At 40.6% G+C, this 23,188-nt stretch overlaps 1 protein-coding gene across 6 annotated transcripts in view; it reads right to left on the bottom strand.

The window, feature by feature from the left end:
* ULK2 (unc-51 like autophagy activating kinase 2) overlaps positions 1 to 23,188 on the bottom strand; it is a 163,639-nt gene that overhangs the window by 76,979 nt on the left and 63,472 nt on the right. For all 6 annotated transcript variants that reach the window (XM_037012928.2, XM_037012924.2, XM_037012937.2 and 3 more), the window contains 3 exons: positions 22,250 to 22,297; positions 21,811 to 21,899; positions 16,474 to 16,645 (listed from right to left, as the gene is read on the bottom strand). In XM_037012928.2, the coding sequence (XP_036868823.1) occupies positions 16,474 to 16,645; positions 21,811 to 21,899; positions 22,250 to 22,297 (309 nt within the window). The remainder of the gene's footprint in view (positions 1 to 16,473; positions 16,646 to 21,810; positions 21,900 to 22,249; positions 22,298 to 23,188) is intronic.

Here is a 23,188-nt window from a genome sequence, read left to right on the forward strand (position 1 = left end):
TAATCAGCTGGGGTTAAGCTCAGAGCCTAATTTACACAGGAGAAGGGAAATAGCCAACTCCAGTCCCCTCTAGCCATCCCCATCCCACCTAAAGCAGGTGGGGAAAAAATGGGAAACACTGCAGAGGCATAGGCTCACTGAAAGACTGCGCCCTAACAACAGGGCAGGGAACAATTCCCCTTCCTCTCACCTCACCATTGAGACAGGGATTGTGGGTGTAGTCAGAGTAGGGTGAAGGCCTCTGGAAAAACACCCCTACCAAAACTCCATATTAAACAATTAAACAAAGACAGAGTCACATTAATCCTCTAAAAGTAAAATATCAAACTAGGAATATAAGCATTCTTCAGTGCAGATTAGTTAAAATTAAAAAGCCAGGAGTAACTTGACCTGGAATATTTGAACATCCCCAAGATAAGAAAATGCCTCAGCATAGCCCATGTCTTGTTTGTGTCAATTAAATGAGGCTATTGTAAAATTTACCTTAGCCTGCTAAAAGGCCCAGTTTATCTTTAACTTCACCCAGGTGCTGCTTTTCCTCCTCCAGCCCCTAATCAAGTAATATATAACCTGGACAATTAATATAGCAGGGAGGCCCAGCTGTAAACAACATAGGGAAGGGCAAGAAGGATTCCATCTTAAAGATTGCATTTTTATACCCAAGAAGTTAAGAAGATTCTTAACTTACTTTTTAGCAAACAGACAATAACTCAGCCCATCTTGACAGCAAGACAAACAGCCTTGATTGATATACTTCCAAACCAAGAAACTGCTATTCTGGGAAAGAATCAAAGCAGTAAATTTCTTATGTTAACTCTGCAAAATAGTCTGGAAAAGTTATAAGAAACTTAGTGTCTCTTCAAAGATAAACATTTAGAGACCATCTGGTGGGTCTGCATCCCTAGCTCTTTGTCTCTCAACTGCCTATAAATCCCCTAGACAACCGCACCAGTACAGACTTTTTTGTCCCCTCCTGGCATGAGCCAGGGGCTCTATTCTCTCACTGTATCTCTAAATAAAAGCCTCTCCCTGGCTCTCCTACCTTGACTGTTTGCTAAGTTCACTCTTCGACTCTGCAAACAAGAACCCTGGCACCACCATCACATTACTAAAGGACAGCCATTCCTTTTAAACAAGGCAGTACTAAAAATACAATTTGAAGAGACAGAGTCAGACATGGCAGTAATTTTAGAATTATCAGATCAGGAATTCAAACAATCATGGTTGTGGCTAAGGGCTCTAATGGAAAAAGTAGACGGCATTTAAGAACCAACATGTGATAGTAAGCAGAGAGATGGAACTCCTAAGAACCAAAAAGAAATGCCACAAAAAAATTTTTTTTAAACACCATGTGGGGTAAAATTGCAGTATTTCCAGAATCTCTGGTCTGGTCTTAGTACATTTACATATCAATAGGTGTTTCTTCCTGCAGCCTCCAGGCCAAGAGGTGGAGAGAGGCTGTTCTCTCCTCCCTCTGTAGCGTGATTAGTCTGGAGCCTGTCAATCACCCAGGATCTGTCTGCGAAGTTTCTCCCAGGAGGGCAGGTGAAGAGGCAAGTGGGCACAATGGGACAGGAGAGATGGGGACCAAGAGTGGCTGCCAGAGGAAAAGAATGCATGGTGAGCAATAAACAGGCTTCTCTGAATCTATTTTTTACCTAGACTGATTTTGGTCACACCAATTGTGGGGAAGTTGGGTTTCTCAGTGAACTTAAACCACCTGATGATGTAATTGGCCTGTTGCTAGGCTTCTGCTTCCACACCTTCAGGTAATAAGCTATTATTGTGCTATATAAAGAGCTCAGCCCAGTGCTCTGGGCAGACAGAGATGCTAGTGCTCAACCTACTGCTGGGAGAACAAGCTGGGTAATAAACCCTTTCACCCCAAAGAATGTTTTGCTGTCAATTTCTTTGGTCACACTGAATCCATAGCGAACTTGCTCAGGGCTGAAACCCATTGGCAAGACAATTGGCGAAGTCTTCAGGGTTCACTGTTGACCAAGGAAAATGATAGGCTGCCTTCATGGGAGGGGTGCTTCAACCGGCTGCCCCTATGAATGGGGAGTGTGGATAAAATGAGAGTTCCTGTGGCCAGGATTCTCACCTGGCCGTGGTTGACTAGCTCACTGCACACCTATGGGCAATACATGGCTGTTGACTCTATAAAAAGAGCTCCACCCAGTGCTCTGGGCACGACACGGTGGCAGGGCTGCAAGGCTGCAGGAGAGCAGAGCAGAGGCTGGAGTGGTGGCAGCGCCGAGGACAGAGGCCCAGGGGATGGCTGTGTGGGACAACTGTGCAGAGAGGCCTGGAGGACAGCTGTGTGGGATGGCTGTGCAGACAGAGGGGCACAGAGGATGGCTGTGAGGACAGAGAGGCCCAGAGGACAGCTGTGCAGACAGAAGGGCCCAGAGGCAGAGACCGGCTTGCTGCATGCAGACTCGCTGTGAGTGAAAGGGATTTTAGTGACTGACCTGCCACCTGGAAATAAAGTTGGGTATAACCCTGTCACCCCAAGAATGTTTTGCTGTCAATTTTCTTTGGTCACACTGAATCCACAGTGAACTTGCCCGGGGCTGAAACCCATTGGCAAGACACGGAGACAGTGGAGTGTCCCCCAGTGGGTATGTGGTCTGAGGTACCTTGCCTCCTAGAGGACTGGGCCCCACCCCAGGACTGGAGGCAAGTGGAGGTGACACCTGAGGCTGTACAGGTGGCCCTTGGTATATAGTAAGTAGGTCTTTTGAGAGACAGAGTACCCATGAGGCAGTGGGGACTGTGGGTTAGCTGCTTCTCACAGTATTAAAAAAGTCTACAGAAGAGAAGGACATGCTCCTGAAAAATACCCAAGAAATGGCAGCATGAGAACGTGAGCTACAAACTTCTGTGGATTCCCTGAAGAAGGAAATGGCACTGATGCGAGAGGAGGCAGTATGAGAACACCAGCAGTGAGGTGCCATTAAAGAGGTAAAAGAGTCCTTGCAGAACAAGACAGCAGCACTGCCAGGTGCTCTGAAGGAGGAAAAGGCCACCAAGGAAAAAGACAAACTCCTGAGGGAAGCACAGGCAGAGGTGGCACGAGAATACCAGGTACAAAGCATTGAGGTGAAGGTAAGAGAGCTGCTGAAGACTGAGCTAGCATTGCTACAGGAGTTTTTGGATGTTCTAGACTACTGGAGAGTGTTTATCCCACACTTGGCACAAATTCTGAAGCTCTTATTCCAGTTGGTATGAAAGGGCATCAGGTTGGACTGGGATGAGACATGTGCATCTGTCTTTACTGCAGCAAAATGGGCAGTCAAGGCTGTGCAGGCCTTGAGTGTGATAGACCCATCAAGGCCCTGTGAGCTGGATGTTCATGTGACTGAAGATGGTTATGGCTGGGGTCTCTGGCAGCGGCTTGAATGAACTCATCAACCTATTGGATTCTGGTCACAACTCTGGAAAGAGGCAGAGGTATGATATACTTTGAAAGAACAACTGGCTGCCATGTATCATGCCTTGCTAGCTACAGAACCCATCACTGGAATGGCCCTGATAAAGGTAATAACCACCTATCCCATCTTGGGGTGGGTATGAGACTGGACCCAAAAGCCAAGGAGTGGTGTGGCACAAATGCCCACACTGGCCAAGTGGGGTGCTTACCTACAGCAGAGTAGTGCCCTCTCTAATAGCCCCTTGAGTGAAAAACTCCAACACTTATTAGGGCCTGTGACATATACTAGTGAAAAGCAGGAAGAACTTGCTTTTGAACCATTAGTAGCAGAGAGTCCCTATTGGGAGGGAGGAGCCCCTATACCCAAAAATGCATGGTACACAGATGCCTCCAGCCGTGGGCATCCCCCAAAATGGAGGGCCACAGCTTTTCATCCTAAGACTGAGATAATATGGATGGAAGATGGTGAGGGGAAGAGCAGTCAATGGACTGAGTTCCAGGCAGTATGGCTCATGATCACCCAGGAGCCCTCCCCTATAGTTGTCTGTTACTGACAGCTGGGCTGTCTATCGGGGCTTGACCCTGTGGCTACCAACCTGGTATCATGCCAACTGGCTGGTTGGTCACCAACCCCTTTGGAGGCAAGAATTGTGGCAAGACTTATGGGCCTGTGGTCAGACTAAAATAATTACAGTATACCATGTGACAGGTCATTTGCCACTGGCATCCCCAGGAAATGATGAAGCATATAAATTGGCCCAGATATGTTGGTTAGAAGGAAAGCCTTTCTCTGATATAGCCCAATGGTTGCGTTAGCATTTGTTGCATGTGGGGCAAAAGACAATGTGGGCTGTAGCCAGTCAGTGGGGCTTGCCTTTGACCTTTGAGGAAGTTAGTAGAGCCTGGCAGGAGTGTGTCATGTGCTCCAAAACAGGCTTACACCAAGTTCCACAGCAACATGGGACAATAGCTAAGGGGCCTATGCCTCTTGTCAGGTGGCAGATAGACTATATTGGGCCTCTGCCTCTGTCAGAAGGATATCAGTATGCCATGACTTGTGTGGACACAGCTACTGGACTTCTGGTTGCTTTTCCTACCCATTGCGCAGACCAGCAGACAACCAAAAGAGGCCTGGAGCATCTCTTTGCCGCCTATGTCCAACCGCAGGTAATTGAGAGTGATCAGGGCACCCATTTTACTGGACATACAATGCAGGAATTGGTGAGACAGCAGGGAATCAAATGGAAGTTTCATGTGCCATACAATCCTACCACAGGAGGCATGACAGAGAGGCACAATGGCTTGTTAAAATCTGGACTAAAGTCAGATACAGATAGTCTGCGGGGATTGTCAGTCTGCTTATGGACAGTGCTAAGGCATTTGAATGAGAGACCCCGAAAGGGAGCCCTGAGCCCCATAGACATGCTAACATATATTGCTGCCTCCCCTATACAACGGCAAGTACAAACCAAGGAAGAATCACTGAAGCCGAGGTTCGGCCACCAGAATAATATCTTGCTGCCAGCACCAGGTGCACTGAACCCCAGAGACTCCATTGAGTGGACGTGGCCTTGGACCTTTCAACACATGGACCAATGATGGCTGGCTCTCCTGGCACCTTGGGGACAAGGCCTGGAAGCTGGCCTCCTGTGTATTCCTGGAATAACAGCAGACTGGCCACCAAAGGTCACAGTAGTAAATCCTCAATGACCAGAAGGTAGGAGCATCTTACCGGGGAGTTTTATTTTATCATTATAGCCAGTGCATGCACCTCCAATAGCACTATATATAGACCCCTCAGTAACCCCCACGGGGAAAGGAGTAAAAGTATGGTATGCTAGACCTGGAAAGGACCCCCTTCCTGCTACAGTCCTATCACAGGACCACTCTCTTGCCTGCTTCCTACCTGATGGACAAGATTTATCTATGTTGGTGTCATTAAAACATGTGCCTTATCATCTCTAAGGTCTTTGTGGATTGGGAACTTCCTCTGGCTTGAGGATTATTATAATTTTTGTTATTAGGAACCTCCTGTGGCTTGAGGATTATTATAATTTTTGTTACCTGTATCAAAATCTCGTATCTTAAATTTTGTTATTATCTCTAAGTTGTTGTTATCCTCTGTTGCTGTTGTGGAATCTGGTTACAGTGCTCCAGCTTTCTCACACAGGGACCATTGCGGAAGATTGAAAGTGTTAGATTGTAAGGCAAGAATCCTGGAGGGGTAGAGTGTAGGGAAGTTGGGGTTCCTATGGCCAGGATCCTCACTGAACTTAAACCACCTGATGATGTAACTGGCCTGTTGCTAGGCTACTGTTCCCACACCTTTAGGCAATAAGCTATTATTGCACTAAATAGAGAGCTCAGCCCAGTGCTCTGGGCAGAGGCAGAGATGCTAGTGCTCGACCTACCACTGGGAGAACCAGCTGGGTAATAAACTGTTTCACCCCAAAGAACATTTGCTGTCATTTTCTTTGGTCACACTGAATCCATATTGAACTTGCTTGGGCTGAAACCCATTGGCAAGACACTGATTTATTCACCAGGCTACAGGAATACCATTTCCCCCTGGAGCCACATACCATAACAGAAATGAATAATGCCTTTGCCGTCAAAGTGTTATATATTTTTTAAGTGTATTTAACACTATTAGTAGTGTTAAAAAGAAAAACATGGCCCAACATGGAGTTACTTCTCCTAGACCAAATCACCAGACTGGGGCTTTTAATGGCCAACCCAACTGCAATTGCAGCCTCTGCTAGGAGGGGACTGTAAACCAATCAGTTTGGACCTTCCTAGTGAGGTCATCTGCATAAGATGCCCTGGTTCGTCTAAGGGACGAGGCCTTACCTGAAACAGTCCCTAATCTTTTCTTTTGCTTTAACTAGTGTTTCCCACATTCTTCTGTCTATAAAAACCTTCTATTTTGTACAACTCCGTGGAGCATTTCTCTGCTGGTTGATGGGATGTTGCCTAATATATGAGTCACTTAATAAAACCAATTAGATCTTTGAATTTACTTGATTTTTTTTAACAGTAGAGTGGACACAGCTGAGCAATCTCTGTATTACAGAATTTATCAGAATATAATAGAATCCTCGAAAACCACAAAAGGAGAACAAAGACTTAAAAATAACAATGTCTAAAGGACAACTAAAAAAAGAGTAACACATGTAACTGAGATAGAGCAGGGAAATGGGACAAGAGTCATGCCATTGTAAAATCTACTTAGCCTGCAAAAAAGGTGCAGCTTAGTCTTTAACTTAATCTATATATTGTTCTTGCTCTTCTTCCAGTCCCTTGACCAATTAAGTAACTTTGTAACCAAGACAAAAAACAGACCTCCCGAGTGCCAATAAACCTATGTGGGTAAAGGATGCTGAGATCTGGATCAACACAGTCACCTGAATAACCCTATTAAGACAAAACTTCAGAGTAACTATGAATCACCTGTATTCATCATGCTTTGTGCCAACCCCTACCCAAAAGGCCCTATAAAAAGCCCAAACCCTACACCATTAAGTGCACCTCCTCTCCAAGGTTGCCTGCACTCCTGTCTGTGTGTGAACTAACTTATCAAATAAAATTTCTTGTTGCATAAGCCTAAGGCATCTGTCTGAATTCTTTTCCATGATAAAGACAAGAACTTGTTGAACTCTACCTCTGGGGGAAAGTGTCTTTGTCTCTCTGCTATTTCATCTAACTTTCTAGTCTTAATACAATCCTTTTCTCTCTCTCTGTTTTATTTCAGACCAGTAGGGAAGTTCTCAGAACATAAACTCATTCCATCCAGTGCTCCAGGGCTCCCCTACATTCTGGGGTGGTAGGGAAATTCCCTTGCCATGCAGACACAGGATGCCAGGTGACCCAACATGGAGCAAGAGTTCAATTAACTTTCCTTTTTTCCCTCTGCTCTTGCATGCTCTCTACTGCCTGCACAGTTGCTGCCATTTGCTTCTACTCTTGCTTTAAGAAATTCGTTTCTTGTTGGCACTTGTTCAACCTGATCAAGAATTCCTTCCAGATCAGAGTCAAGAGCCCTCCCTCTCCCACTCGGGTTGAGGTTTAACCTAGTGCACAGGGAGAGACATTCCCAGATGCAGTTGCCATAATGGAAATACCAGCAAGACACACAGAGAGGAAAAGAAAGAAATATTTGAAGCAATAATTGAGAATTTCTCTAAACTAACTTCAGACACCAAGCCTCAGATCCTGGAAGCTCAGAGAACACCAAGCAGGTTAAACACCCAAAACACCACCACCTAGGCATATCATTTTCAAATTACAGAAAATCAAAAATAAAGAAGTAATCTTGAAATAAGCCAGAAGAACACCATATGTATATATAAACAAAGAATTACACTGACTTTTCCTCAGAAATCACACAAGAAGAGAGTGAAGCAAAATACTTAAAGTGTTGAGAGAAATAAACCACCAACTTAGAATTCTGTACCCTGAAAAATTATCTTTCAAAAGTGAAGGAAAAATAGACTTTCTTAGACAAATAAATATTGAGAGGATTTGTTGCAAGTAATATAAAATAATATAGGTCAGAAAATGATCTGCATAAAGTAAGGAAAACTAGAGGTAAAATTAAAACTTATTTTTTTATTCTTAAATGATCTAATAGACAACAGTTTGTTTAAAATATCAACAAGGTATTCAGTTATGTATGCTTATGCATATCTTACGCATGTGTGTGTATATATATTCACATGTGCTTACATATACTTACATGTAAGTGAAGTGAACGACAGCAATGACAAGAGATGGAAGGAATTAGGGTTATTTTGTTATTACAAGGTACACTGCCTGTGAAGTGGTACAGCATTATTTGAAAGTGGACTTGGATTAGTTATAAATGTATGTTGCAAACTCCAGGCCATCACTAAAGTAAAAAATGAAGTATAACTGATATGCTAAGAAAGGAAAGAAAACAGAATTATAATAAATGCTCAATTAAAACCTTTTCACAGAAGGCAGAAAAAGAGTAAAAGACAAAAATAGGTACAAAGAACAAGGACAACACAAAAGAAACAGTAACAAATATGGTAGGTTTTAATCTAACTATATCAGCTATCACTTTTAACATCAATGGTCTAAACACACCAATCAGAAGATACAGAGTTCAGACAAGTACCAAATGATTTCACTCATCTGTGGAGCATAAAAACAAAGAAAAAAATGGAGGAACAAAACTGCAGCAGACTCACAGAACCCAAGAATGGACTAACAGTTGCCAAAGGGAAAGGGACTGAGAAGGGTGGCTGGGAAGGGAGGGATAAGGGGAAAAAGGGGCATTAAGGTTAGCACACATAACATAGGTGGGGCACACAGGGAAGGCGGTATAGCACAGAGAAGACAACTGGTGACTCTATAGCATCTTACTATGCTGATGGACAGTGACTGTAATGGGGTATGTGGTGGGGACTTGATAATGGTGGGAATCTAGTAACCACAATGTTGCTCATGTGATTGTATATTGATACCAAAATTCAAAAAAATGCAAAATAAAAAATTTATGGGTTTAGACAAATGCATAGACGCAGGTGTCCATCACTAAAGTATATCATGGAACATTCCAAACCCCCACCCCATGGTCCATTTATCATCTCTGTAGTTTTGCCTTGTTCATAATGTCATATAAATGGGGTCCTACACTGTGTAGCCTTTCATACTGGATTCTTTCAGTTAACATCATACATGTTTTACAAATCACAGGATCAAAATGTAGTCATTTATGTTAAGGCTCCATATCAAGAAACCAAAACTTAATACCTAATTCTAAGTGAAATTTCAACCCCCACCCCACCAGAAGCATAATCTTTAACCAGTCAAATGTAATTTCCTGGGCAGCAGTAGAAGGTAACTCTCCGATAGACCCCTTCCATTCTCTTTAGGAGGGCATCCTTGCCTAAAACAATGCATTCTTTGCTAATAATTTTGTTTCCCCTCCCTCTCTGCCTTTAAAAACCATTCCTTTTCTGCAGCTCAGTGGATCTCCACTCTACCTGATAGATGGGATGCCTCCTGATTCCTGAGTCATTTAATAAAGCTGTTTAGATCTTAAAAAAAAAAGAGATTTCAGAGTGGATCAAAACACATGACCCAACTACACGTTATCTACAAGAAACTCACTTTAAATATAAAGACACATAGATTAAAAGTAAATGATGGAGAAAAATAGACCATGCTAACACTAACCAAAGGAAAGCAGGAGTAGCTATACTGATTTCCAACAGAGCAGACTTTAAAGTAAGAAAACTGACCAGGGATAAAGAAGGACACTATTTAATGATAAACTCATATTTACATAAATATAAATTCACCAAATAAGACATAATAATTCTTAATGTGTTTTCCTGCTTGCTAACACAGTATCCCATGGATCAAGAAATCATTTCAACTTTCAAGTCTTATTATTGAAGAAATACATTTCATAAGGCTACAGCTGCCACAGACAGGGATTCCTCTGATAGATCTGGGCAAACTTAAAACCTTCTGGAAAGGATGTACCATTCCAGATGCCACTGAGAACATTTGTGATTCATGCAAAGAGGTCAAAATATCAGCATTAATAGGAGTTTGGAAGGAGTTGATTCCAGCCCTCATGGATGACTTTTGAGTGAGAGGTTCAAGACTTTAGTGGAAGTAACTGCAGATGTGGGGGAAATAACAGCAAGGGAACTAGAATTAGAAGTGAAGCCTGAAGATGGGCCTAAATCACTACATCTCATGATACAACTTTAAGAGATGAGGAGTTGCTTCTTATGAATGAGCAAAGAAAGTGGTTTCTTGAGATGGAATCTACTCCTGGTGAAGATGCTGCAAAGACTGTTGACATGACAAGCAAGGATTTAGAATACTACATAAATTTAGTTGATGAAACAGCAGCCGGGCTTGAGAGGGTAGACTCTGATTTTGAAAGAAGTTCTGCTGTGGCTAAAATGCTATCAAACAGCATCACATGCTACAGAGAAATCATCATGAAGGAGGAGTCCATCAATGCAGCAAACTTCATTGTTGTCTTATTTTAAGAAATGGCCACAGCCACACCAACCTTCAGCCGCCGCCACCCTGATCAGTCAGCAGCTGTGAACATCGGGACAAGACTCTCCACCAGCAAAAAGATCACAACTCTCTGAAAGCTCAGATGATGCTAGCGTTTTTAGCAATAAAGTATTTTCTTAATTCAGGTATGTACATTGTGCTTTTAGACATAATGCTATTGCATGCCTAACAATCTACAGCAAAGTATAAACATAACTTCTGTTTGCACTGGGAAACCAAAAAAATCATTTGACTTGCTTTATTGTGATATTTGCTTTATTGTGATGGTCTAGAACCGAACCTACAATATCTCTAAAGTATGCCTGCCTGTACCAAGTCTCTATCAACAATCTTTTTCAGAGAATAGGATCAGAATACTTCATAACTCATTCTATGAGGCCATCATTACCCTAATACAAAAAACTAAAGCCTTACACAAAAAGAAAACTACAGACCAGTATCTCTCATGAACATTAATGCAAAAATCTTCAACAAAATATCAACAAAATGAAGCAATGTATAAAAGAATTATACACCATAAACAAATGAGTTTTATCCCAGGTATGCAAGGCTCATTCAACATTCTAAAATCAATTAACAGACCAAAAAGGAAAAAATCATATGATCATGCCAATAAATGCAAAAAACACATTTAACAAAATAAAACATCCATTCATGATAAAAAATCTTGGTGAACTGGGAATAGAGGGGAGCTCTCTTAACTTGATAAAGAATATCTACAAAAAGCTACAGCTAACATTATACTTAATGGTGAGAAAGTTGAAACTTTCCCACTCAGATCAGGTTAAAGCAAGGATGTCCTCTTGCAGCACTCCTGTTCAACACTGCACTGGAAGTCCTTGCTAAAGCAGTAAGAAAAGGAAATGAAAAACATACAGATAGGGAAGGTAGACATAAAACTATTGTTGTTTGCAGATGATGTTATCTATGTAAAAAAAATACAAAAGAATTATTTTAAAAACTCCTGGAAATAGTAAGTGATTATATCAAGATTGCAGGATACAAGGTTAATATAAAAGTCAATTGCTTTCCTATATATCAAGAAAGAACAAATAGAATTTGAAATTAAAAACACAATACCATTTATATCAGCACTCTCCAAAATGAAATATTTATGTATAAATCTAACAAAATAGTTAGAGGGTATTATGCTCAGTGAAATAAGCCAGGTGGAGAAAGACAAATATCAAATGATTTCACTCATCTGTGGAGTATAAGAACAAAGAAAAAACTGAAGGAACAAAACAGCAGCAGACTCAGAGAACCCAAGAATGGACTAACAGTTACCAAAGGGAAAGGGACTGGGGAGGATGGGTGGGAAGGGAGGGATAAGGGGGAAAAGGGGCATTATGATTAGCACACATAATGTGTGTGGAGGCACAGCAAAGGCAGTATAACACAGAGAAGAATCTTACTATGCTGAGGGACAGTAACTGTATTGGGGTATGTCGTGGGGACTTGATAATGGGGGGAATCTAGTAACCACAATGTTGTTCATGCAACTGTATATTAATGGTATCAAAATAAAAAACATTGAGAAGGAAAAAATAATAATAATAAAATAAATCTAACAAAATACATACAAGATCTGTAAGGTAAACTAGAAAACTCTGATGAATGAAATTAAAGAACTAAATAAATGAAGAGATATTCCATTTTCATGGATAAGAAGGCTCAATATTGTCAAGATGTCAATTCTTCACAATTTGATCTACAGATTCAATACAATCCCAATCAAAATTCTAACAAGTTTATTTTTGTGGATATTGGCAGACTCTAATGTTTATACAGGGCAAAAGATCCTTAATAGTTAATACAATATTGAAGGAGAAGAATAAAGCTGGAGGACTGACTCTACCAAAGTTCAAGACTTACAATAAAACTATAGTAATCAAGACAATGTGGTATTGGCAAAACAAATAGATCAATGGAACAGAAAAAAAAGCCCAGAGATAGACCCACATAAACATAATCAACTGATCTTTGACAAAGGAGCAAAGATCCTACAGTGCAGCAAAGACTCTTTTCAACATATGGTACTAGAACTGGATATCCACATGCAAAAATGAATCTAGACAAACCTTACACCCTTTAAAAAAATTAAAATGGATCACAGACCTAAATATAAAACAAAACTATAAATCTCCTAGGATATAACAACAGAAGATAACCCAGATGACCTTGGTATTGTGATGCTAACACCAAAGACACAACCCATGAAAGAAAGAAATTGATTGATAAGCTGGACTTTACTAAAATTAAAAACAACTGCTCTGTGAAAGACATTATCAAGTGAATTGGAAGACTGGGAAGCCAACTGGATTAACTGGACTGGGCAAAAGTATTTACAAAGGATACAGCTGATAAAGGACTGTTGCACAACATATACAAGAACTCTGAAACTCAACAATAAGATAACAAACCACCCAACTAAAAAATGGGCCAAAGATCTTAACAGACACTTCACTAAAGAAGATAGTCAGATGGCAAATAAGCTAATGAAAAGATGCTGATCATATGTTATCAGAGATATGCAAATTAAAATGAGATACCACTACACATCTATTAGAACAACCAAAATCTGGAACACTCAACACTAAATGCTGGTGAGGAAACAGAACAACAGGAACTCCCATTCATGACTGTGGAAATGCAAAATGGTATGGCCAATTTGGAAGACAGTTTGGCTATTTCTTACAAAACGAAGCATGCTCTTGCTACATGAATTCAGCAATCGTGTTCCTTGGGATTTACCCAAAGAAACTAAACACTTATGTCCACACAAAAACCTGCACATGGATGTTTATAGTAGCTTTATTCATAACTGCCAAAACTTGGAAGCAACCAAGATGTCCTTCCATAGATGAAAGGATAAATGGCAGTACATCCAGACAATGGAGTAGTATTCAGCACTGAAGAGAAATGAGCTCTCAATCTATAAAAAGACATGGAAGAAACTTAAATGCATATTACTAAGTGAAAGAAACCACTCTGAAAAGCCTACATAAGTCCAAATATATGACTTTCTAGAAAAGGAAAAACTATAGAGACAATTTAAAAAGTCAGTGGTTGGCAAGGGTTAGGTGGGGAAAGATGAGTATGTAGAACACAGAAGATTTTGAAAGCAGTGAAAATATTTTCTGATATCATGATGGATACATATTATAGGTAAAATGGTAGTATTTCCAGAACATCTCGCCTGGCTTTAGTGCTTCCTTAGGGATGGAGAGAAGTATGGCTTTAGTGCATCTGCATATCAATAGGCATTCCTCAGAGGTGGAGAAGGGTAGTTCATCTCCATATCAGTGGGTAATTACCGGGGCAACCAAGGTCTTACCTGAACCTGAGAGGTTAGGGGGAGGACTGGTTTTGCTTCTGCTGGAGCAGGAAAGAGAGATGTCCTCGGACTGCAGTTTGTAAGCAATAAACAGATTTTATACTTTATTTCTCCCTTTGACTGATTTCTGTTTTAGAGGTATTTGTCCCGGGGTTTCCTCTCCCCAGAGTTACACATATCATTATACGTATATTCAAATCCACAGAATGTACAACACCAAGAGTGAGCCCTAATGCAGACCGTGGACTCTGGGGGACATGACATGTCCTGGGAGGCTCATCCTTGGTAACAAATGCAATATTCTGGGGAGTGATGTTGATCGTGGGGGAAGCTTCGCTTGGGGGAGGATGGGGTATATGGGAATCTCTGTAGCTTCCTCTCTCAATTTTTTTGTGACCTAAAACTGCTCTGAAAAAAATTAATGTATATTTTATAATAATAAATTTTTAATAAAAGAGTGTGGTTAACTATAAAAATGCTGTGAATACATAAAAAAGATGAGGACTGAGAAATGACCACTAGAATTTGATAACCACAAAGATCTTGATCAGGAGCAGTTTTGAAAAAACAATTTTTTTGACAAATATCTATACTATCACACACAAAAAACAAAGGCAACTAGAATAAAACAAAAGACGTGAATGTCCTTTATGTAGAAAAGTATAAATATGTATCAAAACACATTAAAGAAATCTAAATAAGTGGAGGAACGCACAAATATTGAGTAAACAAATACTGTAAAGATCAAGTGTCCCTAAATGGGTTTTATAGAATTCCCATCAAAATCCCCAAATGTTTTTTTGTAGGATTTGTCAAGTTGAATTAAACTATGTAAGGGAAAAGGGGCCAAGAATAGCCAAGGTGATTCCAAAGAATTCCATAATGCTCTCTACCACCATCCTCTACCCCATCTCACACACACACACACACAGACATACAAGAATTTTTAAATGATTACAATTATAGACAAATAGACCAATGGAATAGAAAACTGCAAAACAAGCCCAATCTTTTACATAAACCTGATATAACAAATCTGGAATTGCATGTCAGTAGAGAAAGGAGAGAATATTTAATGAACAATGCTGGGATAATTGATAGATCCCCACTCTATTCCATCTATAAAAATTAATTCCAGGTAAAGTTAAATACAAAAATAAATAAAAATCTTAGAAGGTATCATTATAACATCGGTGGAGCATGGCAGAGACTATTGGTTGCCTACAACTTGTCTGTACCAGTACTTATAGAGTTGAAGCTGTACATTAGGTCTAGAATACCCACTTGGAAGAAATATGGCATGAGGATGCCTGTTACATTTTGAATAGTGACAAGATAGAAATAACTCAAGTAGCCATCAGTAGGGAAATGGATGAACTGGTTTAGCCACACTGTAAAATTCAGATATGTATCTTGACACAGAAAATTTTTGAATAAAAAAGCAAACTATAGAAACAAACATTCTATACACCATTTACTTAAAACTGTAAGAACACAAAAACACACGTTATTTATGGATACAGGCATACGTAGAATTATAAAAATATCTACAGGAAGAATATACGTCTGGCAAGAGTAAAATAAGCAAAGGGACTTTAGCTATACCTATAGCATTTTGTATCTTTTTTTAAAAAAAGACATCTAAAACAAACATGGCAAAATGGTGACAAAATTAGCATGGTGGGTGATTTGAGTATCTGCTGTATTATTTTCTGTTTGAAATACTTCCTAATTTTAAAAGCTTTAATTACTTTTTTTAATGAAATAAGACCACTGGGTTGGGTGACTTTTCAAGGTCACCCCAGTCCTTGGAGCACCTGTCACGCACCGCCACCTACTGCTGCTGTGGCCTCTATGCTCTCCCCTCACCTGCCAACGCGTCCTGATGTGCGGTCTGGGCGTTCCTGCTCTCACGACCACCAGCTCAGGACAGCTATTAAGTAAGTATCTGACAAATAACTGCACAGATCTCCTGATACAAAGTTCTCTAACCATCTGTTCCTGTACAAGATAGTCAACTTGATCTCACTCAGTTATTAAAGTGATTGAATTTCCAGCTTTCCTAATCCTATTCCTTCACAAACCACGGTTCCTTCTTTTTTAACAGTGTTGTCTGACTTTTTTGTAGATTTTTCTGGCATCCTTCACTGTTCTTCGGAACACTAACTGTATTTTGTCAGCTTGGCTTCTGCTGCCTTTAAAAGAATTCTTCCCATATATTTATGAAGTTCATTCCTGAACTTACGCCAGTATTTTCTGAACATCATCCAGATTGTTTTTAGGACTCCTTTGACTCTGACGTTCTTTCTAAGAGGTCTTCCTTTGATTCCTTTTCTTAAATATAATTTTTCTCATTCTGCTGGCTTCTCTCTTTCCATTTAGATACAAACAGAATTTGAGATCATTGCCATACAGTTTTCATCTGCCTTTAAAATGTGAACTTATTGTTTCATGGAAGATAATTACGCAGATTTTAGAGAGGTAGACATATAATTCTAGGCATGCAAACAACTAAATAAAATGTCCATTTGAAAAGGTGCCCTACATAAGAGAGTATGATATAAAGGTTAAAAAGTACTAGTCTAGTAAATTAAGAAATATAATGCATACAAGTAGAAAAAATTCTCACATGAGTGGTCTGACGAGATGCTGTGTGGAACCAAAACAAAGTCATCCGTGTCAGAGGAGGAGTCCCTGCTGCCAGTGCCGGCAGACTCTTTGGACACCTGTAGGTAGCTGGGAGGACCCAGTGGTGGGGAGGATAAGTTTTCTTCCTGAATATGCTGCATATCTGGAAGGGACTAAAATTAACAACAGAAAATTAAAACTGGCCTAATAATAAAATGCAAGTCAGAATAGCCATTAGGCTAAGGGGTTTAATGGCTATTAGATTAGCCATTAATTACTTTGGAAAATCTTTCCCTTTGAAAAGCAAAGTTAAAGGAAAGTATCTTTGCATAAAGACTTCTAAAATGTTTTCCAAAAATGATACTTAACCATATCATTTATTGCATGAATATGCCTGCCTCTCCCAAACTTTCTGAGGAGAGTTATTGTCATCTCAACATCCCCAGTTTCAGCTTGCAGCTTAGCAATGCAGATACTCAATAACTGTTCACTTAATGGCTAAAACAAAATGTCCAGGGACTTTAAATTAATGACACCCTGTACACAAAGTTTTAAACCCCCAGTGAAGAAAAGACAAGAAAGCAAAAGACCGTGTTATATAAAAGAGTAAACAAATCAATAAGCATAACTGAATTAAGCCTAGAAACTTATTTACACTACCAGAAAGAAAGATTTGGAAAACCTTACAGGTATGGTTGTGTTCCTTTTGCTATTCTTTTATTAGCGGTAGGAGCTGGTTGGTGGGAGATAGGACAAGAGGGAAGAAAAGCATATAAACAAATACTTAGGCATAAGAAGCTATACATCTTTTGGCATTTGCCTCATTCAAAGGCTCAAGTGGCAACTCTAGTTGAACATCTTCGTTATATAATGGTATTCTAGAATGATGAACTTCATAACTTACTGTGTTAAGTCTCCCATCACCCTGTTTAACCTTAGTTTCTTTTTAAGGAAAGATACTACACAATGCTCTTTAAAACACATCTTAAATACCCAATTCACTGCTAGCACTCTTTTGAATGTCACTATGTAATGAAATCAGTCTCTAATCTCCTTATCACTTCTGTGTGTGTGACATACAAATGACATAAAATCTCCTTATCAGTCTCTAAGAAGACCTTATGTCTGGAGGTATTGAAAGAAAGGGAAGCTGGGAGAACTAACCTACTGACCATCACCCCTGGGCTACGCAGTGTTAAGAGCAGTCCATACATCACGTAATTTCAGTACTATCCTGAAATCCTGTTCATATACATATATATATATATATATATTATATAGATATAGATATAGATATATGAACAAAACTCAGAAGTTGAGATTTGCCCAAGTCACACAGCTAAATGGCAGTCAAGCTGAGATGTGATTCCAGTATCTAACTCCAAAACGTCTTCCAGTGGCTGGCAGGAACTTTCTCAGTTCTTCCCCTGCTATTCATCTAATTATCAGCACCAGCAACCCTCACAGTGGAAGAGATGCTTCTCCTCACAAAGTGCATCTCTCCACCTGTGCTCTGATTCCACTCTCCTCTGCATCATCAGGGACCTGGATTGCCTCCCCTCTGCTCTTCACATTCTCAGCCTCTCCCTTTGTTCTGCCTTTCTTCCCCCTGCACAGAAACATGTTTAGTTTCCTCACATTACAAATTGCTGCAACTCTCTCACTTACCACCCTCTCTCACTTCTTCCATTCTTAACAGTGTTTCTTGAAATTATCATTCTTCACTGACCCAGACTCCCCACCTGTGTGTCAGCCCACCACAACCCACTTTCTGCCTCCGACTATCCACATTGCCTTCATTAAGCTTATCAACTCCCATCGCCAGGCTGTGCACACAGCTTCCTCTAGTCCCTGTCACCTGGATTCCCTGCCACATTTGCACTGCAGACTTCTTCCCTTGACACTCCACGCCACCTTCAGTGACCTGGCTCTTGCTTTTCTTCCTACTTCTTACTCTTTTTTGTGGGAACCTGCTTCTCATTTGCCCATTAAAGGAGAGAAGAGAAGCAGAATATAGAATTCCCCAAGGTGCCACTCTGGACCATTTGTTCCTCATACTTTTTATGCTGACACTACCTTCACCTCTGCAGGTGAAGCACCTCCTCTGCAGCCTAGACCCTCACTGAGGAGCTCTAGACCCCTTTGTTCAGCACTAACTAATCACCTGCATGCTCCAAGTCCCTCCACCCCCTGCTCCCAACTGGGCGATCCATCATCCAGCCATTCAGTCTCCGTTAAGTCCCAAGTTCAAACCATCTCCAAGCTCTGCAAATTCCACCTATCTTTGGCCCCTCATCTCCTCTTTTCCTATGGCCCTAGCTCAGATGCTCCACAAACAAAACAAAACAGTTATAATTGTCTCAAGTTGTTGTCTTTACTCCAACAGAGAGAACTCTACTCTCTACCTGTCTCCAATCTTGCCTTCCACCCTGCTTTTACAAGAATCCAGCCAAAATACACAGTGGATCCTATCACATCCCCACTTAAAATCATTAAAATGGCTCTGCAGCTTTGAAGATAAAGCTTGAACTAGTTTGCTCAGTGCCCAGATCCTGTCTAGATACAGCCTCTTCCTCCCTACCTCCCCACCACACTACCAGTGCAGTCTACATCTGCCAAACTGAACTGCACAGTGACCTTGTCCGAGAGAACTTCTTGAAACAAGTTCTATCTATACCTGAGCTGTCTAGTATGGTGGCCTTGAAATGAATACTTGGCTAGCATGACTAAGGAACTGAATTTTTACCTTCACTTAATTCTAACAAATTTCAATTTATGTGGCCATGGGGGGCTACAGAGTTCCTTTAGCAGGTCATGCTTCCGTGACTTCATGAATGGGACTCCTCTGCCAATAACACCATTTCCTTACTAACTCACCTTGTAACTCTTTCTTCAAAACTCAGCTCAGTGCCTTCCTCCGAGCAGCCCCTTCTGAGTTCTCAGGCTTATTTCATGCCCCTCACCCACATTGCCACAGGCAATAAAGGTATATACACATGTGTCTAATGGTGACTGATTTACCAACCTTTTCTCCATGCAATTAAACTAAAGCTCCTTAATGTGACGGACCTGGTCATCTCATTCATTAGTATCAACCAGAACCTCACACAAAGTAAGCATTTAATAGATGTTATGAAACCAATAGGCTAAACAGCATTTAACCTATAGCCAGTATCATAACTAAGAGCTATTTAGATTTTTTGTTATGTGTTTTTTGGATTTTTTCCTTTCAAAGATTTCTTTGGAATAAGGTAGCAGCTGGATATTTGTGTGAGGCTGTGGCAGGATGTTAATGTGCATGCCTGTGTGGATCAACCCTAAGTATAACCGTCTATTCCAGCCTTGGAAGGGGATGCACCATATGAAGTTATCCTACTTTTGGCAGATTATGTTAAAAGCAGGGCCTATCAAACCATCGTGTTCTTCTAATCTCACTAACCGAGAGTTATACAGAAACATTCCTACTTTCCTTTTTATTTTCATTTCAAGCATTAGTTTTCAATAAAGATCTTCTAAAAATGGCTTTTCCACAAAAGTTTTTAGCATCCAGATATGCCTCCCCTGTGCGCCTGCAGGCCTTACTGTCCTGTTAGCACCCCACCCCACCCTTCCTGGTGGCCCCAGCCTAGCTCCTTGTTTGCCGCTCTGTCAGTGCATCCCCTGCAACAAACCACAGCCAAAGCACTTTCCAGTCCAGTGTTCCTCTTCTGGCCCTGCTTTCATCCCTTGGTCACTGTCTCATCCACAGTTAGCTTCTTCCCTGCTGTGCCTTTCTCTAATATAACCTTTGCTCTCCGTGTTAGGTATGTCATTGTGTCAAGTATATACTTCACAGCAATAGCTGCAGTTTATCAAGTACTCACTAGGGCTGCTCTTCAAACAAAACTTACTTTAGCCTGTATTGCAGGTGAGGAAGCCATGGCTCATCTCTGGAACTGACATGCCAAAAGTTACAGGGTGCACAGGAAGCAGGGCCGGCACTCAAGCCAGTTCTGCCTGGCTCCAAATAAAGCCTGTCGTCTTTCCATGTCAGTGCACTTCTTCTACATTTCTCCCCAGTCACTTCAAATCCAGTAGTTTTTATATATATATATATATTCCCAACTGAAACAGGAAATATACAATGCTTTTCTTTCCTCTTAGTTTTTTTAATTCATGGGAATATAATGTATTATTAGCCTGTCTGCTTTTTCTGTTTGGTTTGAGTCTGTCTACAGGGTGGTGTAAAAAGTTTTTTTGCCAGTTTTAGGACTTGCAACGAGCTGCTTTGTTATATGCTTTAGCTATGGGCTATCAGGTGGCCCTGGAAAACAATAAAACAGCAGTTGCTACCTCCTGAGTATACATTGTGTGCCAGGCACTGTACTTAGTGGTCTACCATTTATCCTTAGAAATAAGTAGGTAAATTATACTCACTTTATGGAGAGATTAAGTCACTTGTTCTAGTTAATATAGCAAAGTAAAGAATGTGGAAGCGCTCAAGCCTTGTGCTCTTAAACCTTTGAGTTGAACCTGCTAATCATACAATCACCTCCATTATGACTCCTTCATCCTCTGTCAGCAGAATTCAAGATATTCATGTCTGCCAGGCTAATCTGGAAAATACTCACAATAGCTGACACAAGAGCCCTTGGACCTTCAGCTTATGAAAAACCCCAAGGTCACAAACCTTCCAGAATGCAACAGAGACCTGGGGGAAGGGCCAGTCTGGAAAAGTACAGAAGCAGGCAAAGTGAAATCCTAGGAGAGAAGAGGACAGGCAGTGACCAGAAGTCCTCAGGATCAGGAAGAAGGACTCAGACTAAAGGGAAGACCGCCATGGAGGAGATGACTTGAGGACCTCAGGGGAGAAAGAGGCTGGAATGGAGCTATCCTAAAGGGACAGTAACAAGACTAGGGGAATGTGTCAGTGAAATCTGGCTCAGAGGTCACTGTTCCACCATTAGGAATTCTATGTGCTATAAATGCCACTCTGCTGTTCATGATATTCAGATCAAATAAATATTCAATAACATCCATATAGTGCCCTTGTTGGTAAGTATCATCCTTCCCAAGCCCATGTGGCATAACAAAGTAAGAGTGCTCAGTGTTCCCGTACTCACTGTTCAGAGGAAAATGCCCAGAGAGGTGACATTTCTTGCTGAAAGTTAACACAGCTAAATAAGGGCAGAGGTCCAAAACCATGTCCATTTGATTCTACAGTAATGCTTGTTCCAAGCCTCAGCTGCACTAGTAAACACTAGGCATAAAGACAACATCTCAGTGTATTTGTGGGCTCTACTTGTGAACAGATGCGATAGCACTGACTCTGAAATTATCGTATAAAATCTGCACTTACTGGTGGAGAGGCAAAACGACACGGTGGGGAGCTGCCACAGGAGCTTCCAGACACGGAGCCGATGTACACGGGCACTGGGACTGGGCAGGCTGGGGAGAACAGAGAGAGACACACCACCCTGGGGTGTGACCACATGCCAGTGCAGAATAAAACCTGTCCAAACTACATCTCTGACCGAAAATTTACATTCACCTACTTATTTCTACCACATTTCCCGTGGAGGAAACTAAAAATGCAGCAATTATTAAAACTATTTCAACTTGGATTTGGAATGAAAAGCAGAACTATAATTAAATAAACACAACTAGAGGTATTTAAGAAAACCTCAATGAAATCTTGAGATGTCTAATAAAAAATTAATTTTGTGATATAAAAATATTAATGTTTCCTTAAGCTTGCATTCACCCTTTAAGCAAAGATGCAAAAAATGGGTACTCACACTTTTTTACTGGAGCTTGCTCAAGAAAAGGATGGCTAAAAAATGCTTCTGTAATGAAAAACGAGAATGCAACCTTTAAACTGACATTGACTAGCAAATAGGTTAATCTTGTCAGTATATTTAACATGCCTTTGAACCATAAATATTAACTTCCTTATGTAGCCACCATTTCCTTTAAATATAAAAACATATTAGTTTTATAATCTATAAAAATGATCAAATTGTAATTCTTAATAAATGACAAACTTTAAAAAGAAACCGTGAATTTTCAAAACATCCATTACCAATAGCACACCCCGAGGCAACCTGAGACACACATGTCCCTTAGTGGGTGCCACCCTCAAGAAAGCAACCCCTCGGAGTGCTGTGAGCAGGCCCTTGCTGAACACTTCTCTGGACTGGGCTGTTGATGACTGTCCTAAAAGGTAATCAAGGCAGCTGATTATACAATAAATTCTATCCTTCTATCCCAGCAGAAGTATTCCTACAACTGGTTTCACCTTTTTAAAAAAATTATTAATGTAATTTATTCAGCTATCCATCAAGGATAAAACATACACAATAAGCCTGCTAACTGATAGATAAATGGGTATATAGCATGTCATTATTTTACTTTCTCTACTTGCCTGTATTTCATTATTTCTTTAAAAATCCACAAAGATAATCTCATTTGTCACCAAGCCTCAGACTTTTGTGATACAAAATACCACAGAGTAGGCAAGGAGAATAGCACAATACCAACACGGGGGCTTACATTAAACCATACAAGATCAAGAGTAAGTGTAACTCAGGCTTAGTCTAAGAAGGATTCACTTAAATAAAGGTCTAAAGCCCCTCAGAGTAAATATCAATCACTGGACTTGCTAAGGAAGAGAAATGTGGAGGCTTTGGAGGGGAAATCATGAGTTTTCTACCTTACATCATTTTTAAAACAAAACT

This window comes from Manis javanica, chromosome 4 (genome assembly GCF_040802235.1).
Source record: "Manis javanica isolate MJ-LG chromosome 4, MJ_LKY, whole genome shotgun sequence".
In the NCBI taxonomy this organism is placed as follows: Eukaryota; Metazoa; Chordata; class Mammalia; order Pholidota; family Manidae; genus Manis; species Manis javanica.